General features: G+C 35.0%; 2 protein-coding genes across 5 annotated transcripts in view; both read right to left on the bottom strand.

Moving 5' to 3' along the window:
• Window positions 1–9315, bottom strand: part of LOC117113887 (zinc finger protein 658B-like) — a 15913-nt gene extending 6598 nt beyond the window's left edge. Inside the window, exons 1-2 of one of the 4 annotated variants that reach the window (XM_033257423.1) lie at window positions 6642–9315; window positions 59–170 (exon numbers count right to left, since the gene is read on the bottom strand). In XM_033257423.1, coding sequence (XP_033113314.1) covers window positions 59–149 — 91 coding nt within the window. In that variant the 5' untranslated portion in view covers window positions 150–170; window positions 6642–9315. Of the gene's footprint in view, window positions 1–58; window positions 171–1274; window positions 1690–6641 lie in introns of those variants that run through there. The other 3 variants (XM_033257415.1, XM_033257406.1, XM_033257381.1) reach the window with 3 other exon arrangements.
• On the bottom strand, window positions 6773–8393 carry LOC117114123 (neuropeptide S receptor-like). The gene is made up of 2 exons (XM_033257674.1): window positions 7586–8393; window positions 6773–6999 (listed from the first exon to the last, which is right to left on the bottom strand). The coding sequence occupies exons 1-2, from the start codon at window positions 8391–8393 to the stop codon at window positions 6773–6775; spliced, it is 1035 nt and encodes a 344-aa protein (XP_033113565.1).
• Window positions 9316–9352: the final 37 nt, after the last annotated feature.

Here is a 9352-nt window from a genome sequence, read left to right as displayed (position 1 = left end):
TATTGCCTCTAAATTGTTAACAGTTACAATGAAAACAGTAACTTACAAAAAAACTAACCTATTTCAACCTTAATTTTAGAATTCTGATTATCATTCCTTTCATATCCGAGCATAGTTGGTTCTTCTTTAACAGAAAATTCTTGATCCATGATGCCTGAATATTGTGGGATCTAAAAAGCAATTTAAAGAAATGAAAATTACAAAGTTCAATTTTACCAATGTTCTGCCAGCAATTTTTTTTTTTTGTATAGTAAAATACCTGTAAATCATTGTAAACTGAGAGTCTGAGAGATTTAGTGCACATATTTTACCATTGGTCTTAAAATTGGGGTTCATCCATTCATGGAAAAAAGAATACGATTCAACTACTGAATTTTTTTACCGGTACGCACAAAACAGACCTACTTACTGTAATATGAATGCTAGGAATTTACTAGTGACCGTTTTCAAGAGGGGATAAAACCTTGAATGTTGAAGACACTGCAGAAGTCGGGAAAGCTCATTTCACGCCATCTATGGGCCCCCCTCTCTTTTTGGGGTTTTTTTGGAATCTTTCTGACCCCCTCCTAAATTTGAACCCAGATGCACCCCTGAATTATCATATTCTTTATTAATTTTATTTATTCATTTCCGTATCAAATATCCACAAATACAAAAGACAGCCAAGAAATAGGCTGTAATGATTTTGCCTATAGACAATTTGGCCTATGAAACGGGACCGGACCCTCCATTCCAGAGATTTCCTTTCGAGAGTAGAGATCAAAAATATCCACTTTGGGCCCGATCGACTGTACAGACAGTATATCTAGTCAGCTATATAGCCACTTGGAAGCAGGTCAACTCAGCCACAAGTCAACTCGCCACAAAAAGTTCGGCTACAGTCAACTCGGCCACAAGTTATTTATAATATATAACATGTTATATATATATAGAATAAAATAATTAAAATGAAATGTAAATATTATATTACTCGATTTTATTAAATATATTAAAATAATAATACTAAGACTAATAGGCCTATATAATAATAATAATATTAATAATAATAATAATAATAATAATATAAATAAAAAAAATCGAGAATTTATTTATTATTTATATGGTGACAATAATAATAATTATTATATCAGCAAAAATATAAACAATACATAATGTTATGCTAAGACTAATAATTAATATTAAAACTAAGGGTAATATAAACAATAACAATGACAACAATATTAACAGCAATAATAATAACAATAAGACTTTAAAGAATCTTCAAAGTTTAGTACCAGTGTAGTAAATAGGCTGCAGTTGACATGTGGCCGAGTATTTGTGGCCGAGTTGACTGTAGCCGAACTTTTTGTGGACGAGTTGACTGTGGCCGAGTTGGATCTAATTCTACCCTAAGGTCTAGCAAGCATTCTCATTACAATATTAATTAGCGATACTGCCTCTCCCTAAAAATTGGCTAGTTACACCACATCTCAGAGTCATCTGTTTATCCACTAGGTCTTAAGAAACGCCTAATTGTAATGTAAATCACAATTTAACTCTTTAATTTTTTAGTTAAGCTTCTCACTTCGACACAAATAAACCCAACACTTTCCAATTCTTTGAACTAAAAGCAACTAAAAGCAAAGATACTAGAAATACAAGATAGAGTTCTCCCATAGAGCTATTAAACAACTAGAGTGCTGACAAGATGGCGGAGCAATGCAGAGTTGTGTATGTGTACCATCCAAGATGGCTGCCGTAGGGAAGCGCCACCTTCAGGCTTAGTATGCATATTATTACCATAAATAAGCCCTCTGACTGAATATTATTTCATTAATGATAATTAGTATTGATAATGAAAAATTATTAAACTGTCGTAGCCAAAACGTGGCCAAGTGGAACATCTTATTCAAAAATAAAATACCAAGGAATGAAAATTAAAATCATGTACTTTACACCCAAACACCGCAACGCTCGAGTTTCAAACATAGCTGTACTGAACTTTCTGTGTAAATTGCTGTCTCTTATACACATCTAGATGTGTATAAGAGACAGGTACACACACACAGCTCTGCGTATTTCGAACATCGAATACATTGCTGTTAGCGCTCTAGTATTCTTATTATATCTCTATGAGTTCTCCACACAAAAAAAGTGTTCCACCGAAATGCATGGTGGGAATACAAAAAATGGGACGCCCCCTACAGCTGGATCTACAAAAACTTGTGCCAAACTTTCGTTACCAAGTCGTCGCGTATTTTATTATCAATTCTCAACAAAGATATATCCTAGTATGAAAACAAACTGGAATAGACACCCAGACAGTGACATCGGTGAATACATAACCTCCTTGGTGGCGGTAGAAATCGTTGCTATTATCCAAATAATACACAAAACAATTAAAGCATAATCATGAATCAGTAAAGAATAAAACAACAATACAGCGCAGAATCGTATGGCCGGACGCACTCTTAGTGAAAAAGTTTTCCTCCACTAGTGGAAAAGGAAGGGCGCCTTTTGCGTCTGGATATGCTTAGCAACAGAAGGGCGCCCTGTACGTTGGGCACGAAGTATAGGAAACTTGCATGGTTAAAAATAAGGGCGTTGGGCACGACTTCCGCCTCATTTTTAAAAGGCAAGAACTCTATCTTGTATTTCTAGTATCTTTGCTAAAAGGGTATACGGTACCAAAGATACTAGAAATACAAGATAGAGTTCTCCACACAAAAAAAGTGTTCCACCGTGTTCCACCGAAATGCATGGTGGGAATACGAAAAATGGGACGCCCCCTACAGCTGGATCTAAAAAAAACTTGTGCCAAACTTTCGTTACCAAGTCGTCGCTTCTTTTATTATCAATTCTCAACAAAGATACTAGTTATAAAAACAAACTGGAATAGACACCCAGACAGTGACAACAGTGAATACATAACCTCCTTGGTGGCGGTAGAAATCGTTGCTACTATCCAAATAATACACAAAACAATTAAAGCATAATCATGAATCAGTAAAAACAACAATAGCGCAGAATCGCATGGCAGGACGCACTCTTAGTGAAAAAGTTTTCCTCCATTAGTGGAAAAGGAAGGGCGCCTTTTGCGTCTGGATATACTTAGCAACAGAAGGGCGCCCTGTACGTTGGGCACGAAGTATAGACCATAGAGATATAATAAGAATAAGTTGTTTAATAGCTCTATGGTATTATCAAAGATACTAGAAATACAAGATAGAGTTCTCGCATTGTAAAAATGAGGCGGAAGTCGTGCCCAACGTAGGCGGCGCCCTTCTTTTTACCCATGCAAGTTTCCTATACTTCGTGCCCAACGTACAGGGCGCCCTTCTGTTGCTCAGTATATCCAGACGGTAAAGGCGCCCTTCCTTTTCCACTAATGGAGGAAAACTTTTTCACTAAGAGTGCGTAAGGGCATGCGATTCTGCGCTGTATTGTTGTTTTATTCTTTACTGATTCATGATTATGCTTTAATTGTTTTGTGTATTATTTGGATATAGCAACGATTTCTACCGCCCACCAAGGAGGTTATGTATTCACCGATGTCACTGTCTGGGTGTCTATTCCAGTTTGTTTATATTTCTAGTATCTTTGTTGAGAATTGATAATAAAATACGCGACGACTTGGTAACGAAAGTTTGGAACAAGTTTTTTTAGATCCAGCTGTAGGGGGCGTCCCATTTTTCGTATTCCCACCATGCATTTCGGTGGAACACGGTGGAACACTTTTTTTGTGTGGAGAACTCTATCTTGTATTTCTAGTATCTTTGGTATTATAGACCTATAATACCAAAGATACTAGAAATACAAGATAGAGTATCTTTGGTATTATAGACCTATCCAAGAAGAATGGCGCCCTCTGTAGCTTGTAGCTGCGTAATGCCGTCAGTCTTCGAACTAAAAGTTTATCGAAGTTAAAAGATAAGTACTGTATATTATTATGTGTATTTAAAACAGAATAAAGATAACACACAAGCCACTGTTGAAATGTACCTACACAGGCAGGTAAAATTAGTTCATGTTTTATTTATGTTTAGTCAAATACTGTATAGGCCTAGTATTATTTCATGTTTCCTCAGTTTTTTGGGGGGTTTTGGGTTTTTTTTTTTTTTATTTCCGAGTTTACTGATAGCAAATTCAAACATTATTTTATTGACTTGTTGCACGGGTACAGTGCCGTAACAAAGCCAGGACTTTTTCATTAGACTCGCTAACCCATCGGGTCCATTTTCCGATGTTGATGTTTGTTTCTGTGCATAAATGAACAGTATTTACTGAACCATCGAATCATTCTTTTTCTCAAAACAATAAAAAAAATGTATTATACAAGTACTGTATAATAAACAAGTTATCAGATGCTAAAATCACAGACATTACAAACGTGCATGTTTTTATTGGCACCGCTACTGCAGGTGTTGTTATATTTTATATATTAAATCCTTTGATGGGCACCGCTACTGCAGGTGTTGTTATATTTTATACATTAATCCTTAGATGGGCACCGCTATTGCATTATGGGTACCACTATTTCAGGTGTTGTTATATCTTATACATTAATCCTTAGATGGGCACCGGTTTTGGGGGGTTTTTTTTGTTTTTTTGTTTTTGTTTTTTATAAAACAATGGGTTAATTTTGCCTTTTCTTTTCTATAGACAACATATTAATTCTTAGATGAGCACTGCTACTGCATTATGGGCACCACTACTGCAGGTGTTGTTAAATTTTATATATTAAATCCTTTGAGGGGCACCGCTACTGCAGGTGTTGTTATATTTTATACATTAATCCTTAGATGGACACCGCTATTGCATTATGGGTACCACTACTTCAAGTGTTGTTATATCTTATACATTAATCCTTAGATGGGCACCGCTACTGCAGGTGTTGTTATATTTTAAACGTTAATCTTAGATGGGCACCACTACTGCAGGTGTTGTTATATTTTATATATTAAATCCTTAGATGGGCACCGCTACTACATTATGAGCACCACTATTGCAGGTGTTGTTATATTTTATACATTAATCCTTAGATGGGCACCGCTACTGCATTATGGGCACCGCTACTGCAGGTGTTGTTATATTTTATATATTAATCCTTAGATGGGCACCGCTACTGCATTACGGGCACCACTACTGCAGGTGTTGTTTTATTTTATATATTAATCCTTAGATGGGCACTGCTATTACATTATGGGCACCGCTACTGCAGGTGTTGTTATATTTTATATTAAATCCTTAGATAGGCACCGCTACTGCAGGTGTTGCTATAGTTGATATATTAATCCTTTAATTAATTAATTTATTATTTATTTATTTATTCTTTATACTGTAGGCACTTTCAGTACTATTACACTGATTTTCAAAGTGGTACAGTTTAAACATAACAAAGATATATACAATATAAAGAATTGTTTAACAAAAAATAAAAAGAACAAAAGGCACCACTACTGCAGGTGTTGTTATAAACACCCTAAAATTAATATGGATATGAACAATATGAAATAATTGAGATAGGGCCGGTACTAATGTAGAATAATAATTGGTTAGTTGCCAAAGCGTCCTAAGCCTCTATAGTCACACGCCACTGATCAAACGATGCATATGACGACACAAATGTTAATTTTCTCAGTAAATACCAATTGTATACAATTATCAAACTTTTAAAATAATGGATAGTTATTTGTATGTCATCTATTCCTATCCTAGGGATTCTGCATATATCTCCTGACCAAGGTCATCTAGCCATTGAATTAATCATTTATACTGAGCCATTGGATAGTCACCTTCCACAAACATCGCATGAAACCCATTTTGATGGGAGTTCTGGCTTACTATACACCCAACACAACAATGTCACAGAGTTCATGTTTGTGAATGTGGCATCTTTGCTGATTCAAGGAGCTTGCCACGACAAAGTTTCTCCTCGCAATGGCGTGTGGACATGCCCCAGGGTTTCCGGTGAGAGTTTTCTGCTCAATGCTATTAAGGTATTCTGTAATAATATACAAAAAACATTAAAGAATTATCATACACTTGCAAATTTTCTATGCATAATACTGTATACCAGCTGTAGGCCCTATAGACAAATGTAAAATATGTTACAGTAGAGTAGGTCTATATTTCTCTACTTCAAGCTAATTATTATTGTTAATTATTTAAAATTGTGTACCAGCATTACAAATGTGCCACATTTGTGAAATATTATGTGCTTTAATCCTTTTTAGTGTTACTATGGGTACTTTTTAAGTACAGTGCATTTACTTATGTACTTTAACTCAACATTATTATATGATATTAAAGGAAATGCTACATGTTTTTGTAATGTGTGAATTGACAGAATTAAAAAATATATATTATACTTAAATTAACTCAACATTAAACAATTATTTGATTTTATGTTTTTTAATAATGATTTTTTTTTTGTGTTTATCCAAAATGACCAAGATTTGGCCAAAAGCAAAAAACTAACCACTTGTTTAAGTGGCAATCCTTTCACAAGACAAACATACACACAAGCCACTGTTGAAATGTACCTATTTTCAAGAAAATTTACCAAGATCAACTATCTAATTATAGACTCATTTACTTACTTTCTGCTTTTTCTAAAATCATTGAAAAAATAAAGTATTCCAGAATTTATGATTACTTACTTAATCCTCTTCCTCCCGTGCGGAACATACGGCGTCATGCGATCTGCTTCCATCTGAAGCGATCTTATGCTACATGTTCTGCCTCGTTCCATGCCACACATCTCTTTCAGCTCGACCATCACAGTACGTCTCTAGGTTGTTCTAGGCCTCCCTGCCTTTCTTTTTCCAGGTGGTTTGTCCATCTCGATGCAGTCTTGGGGATACGGTTTTGGTCCATTCTGAGGACTGAGGACATGCCCAAGCCTCCGCATCCTTCGGCGTTTGATTTCAAGCACCTCACTCTGGCTCTTTGTTTTCTTGTAGAGTTCTTCATTCGAAATCTTGTTGGGCCAGAAGATTCGACATTCTCCTGAGGCATCTATTGTGAAAGGCATTGATTTTGTTCATGTCGCTCTTTACCACTCGCAAACACTCGGCACCATATAGAAGAACTGACTTTAGAAGACTTTATGATTATCTAACACAATTTGATTTATTAAATAAACACCAATATGGATTTCATAAGCCTCATTCTATTTCTCAAACATAATTAAGGTGAAGTTTGGTTTTAATACGACAATGTTCATAACTTTTCGGCTAGGAGACTTGTATATTGTACGTTGTTACATTAGTGGTTAATTGTTGTTACAATAGTGGTTAAACAATTTTGTTACAACAGTGGTTAAATCGTTGTTGCAATAGTGGTTAATGAATTATTACAGCAGTGGTTGATGTAACAACAGTGGTTGATTTTTGTTACAACGTGGTTAATGTTAAAAGTGGATGATTGTTATATTAGTGGGTTTAAACCATCTTACTCTTGTCTGATTAGTACTGAGTTCTTTTACGAGTGCAAAGCCATCATCCAGTCATTAGCAAATAGAAATAGAGATATGCCTAGGTATCTCCATTTCTTAGGGGGTGCACGCTGTGTTTTTTTAATATAATGTTAAAAATTTCCCTACATGCTTTATTTATTGCCAAATTGGTCATGGCACAAATAATGGGATTCACTATACTATTGCTTATCCAAATTATATCGGTCAATACTCGAAGCATGGTGAGAATTGATAAACTTAACTGATAGGCTGACTGTTGCAAGACTATAAAGAAGAACTTTGGAAGAAAGCATCCGTCATATGCAATGAAGATCAATATAGTCATCTTGATGGCTTTCACCTCATTTCTGGATGTCTGATCATTTTGCCGAGATTTTGACATCTTCACTGCAATATTCATTACTTTTATTTGCATCATCAGTTGAGAAATACCAAGGACAAGCAAACATAACAATGCAAAACGACCTCCTACAAAGGTTCTAAGACCAATTAGAAAAATGATAGTGCCCGCAGACGCACAGGTCACAAACACCGTTCTTTTTGCAGTAATATTCAGATACCGATACGGATACACAATCGATATATATCGATCGATAGTCAAAAGCAAATGCAATACAATAGACATCGATATACATATTATAATAACCAGTAGGTTTGGGTCATCTTTATCCATAGTTTCTAATTGCTTCCCAGTTACAACTTTCGGGATGTATACTGGTACACCTACAAAGCCTGTTACAAAGTCACTGAACGCAAGTCCGATGATCAAGACGTTAGTCGGCTTCTCAAGAAGCTCGCGTTTGCGTATGATAGAGACAATCATAAGAGCATTCAGTGTTAAAATCAGAACAATTAATAATAAGAACAAGCCGACAATGAATGCTAAAGTGAGGGGTCCGTAGGCAAATTTAGGTGCAGTAACGTTGAATGACATGGTGATCGTCTGCAAAAAAAATGAATGTTATTAAATATCGATATTATACAAATGTTATCATTTTAAATAAAATATTTCTAACAACACATAATCGCATGGCTTCTAACAGAAACCTGGCAAAATATCCAGATTATTAAAAATTATCGACACGTGTACTTCAGCATGACTGCATGTTTGGTCCAAAAATGATCTGATCTGTAGGTGAAAAAAACACAATGGATTGAACAACAGCAAGAACGTAAACATATTGTACTGAAGGGCAGATCCAGAAACGTGACTAATATAAAGATTAATAAAATTACCGGCAATAATTTAGCAGAACTGATTTGGTTTGGTCCAAAAATGGTTAACTTATTTGCTCTTTAGAATAATTGTAGGGGGTTGTATACAAAAGGAAAGAACAACGGCAACAATGCTGAGAACATTGTACTTAAGGGCGGATCCACAAACGAAACATATAACGCTGAGATCCTATCCACCATTAGAATGACATTATTGTCATAACTTACAAAAAAAAAATAAATAAATAAAATAAAAAATAAAATATTCGATAACATACTAGTTATCAAATGATATAAGATGTTAAATGTACTCTTACCTGTACCTGATGTTATGCTTTGAAACACAGTGATTTTGTTTGATTTTATAAGCCAATCGTGCCTATTTATACTTTCTAGCTTTAGTTTAGTGTTGCCATGGTAAAAATGATGCGTTCACTTGTTTACAATAATAATTCATTGGCCAATTTTTTTTTTATAGCAATTGAAATGCATTAAAATGTTGGTGTTATATTCCAAACCACCGTCATAATTACTAATAAGTGAGCTCACTTTAACGTTGATGAAGATAGCAGGAGCTATCGAAATATCCGTTTGATTTAGTTATAGCTTAATAAATTTGTGTTCCGCAAGTCAACTTTCAATGATTGTACACCGTTTTTTCATTGCTTTTGCATTTTA

This window comes from Anneissia japonica, unplaced genomic scaffold (assembly GCF_011630105.1).
Source record: "Anneissia japonica isolate Jap-2015-1 unplaced genomic scaffold, ASM1163010v1 scaffold288221_len503873_cov180, whole genome shotgun sequence".
NCBI classification, from domain to species: Eukaryota; Metazoa; Echinodermata; class Crinoidea; order Comatulida; family Comatulidae; genus Anneissia; species Anneissia japonica.
Note: the sequence above shows the minus strand (reverse complement) of the source record. Positions and strands in the feature narration are given on the sequence as shown.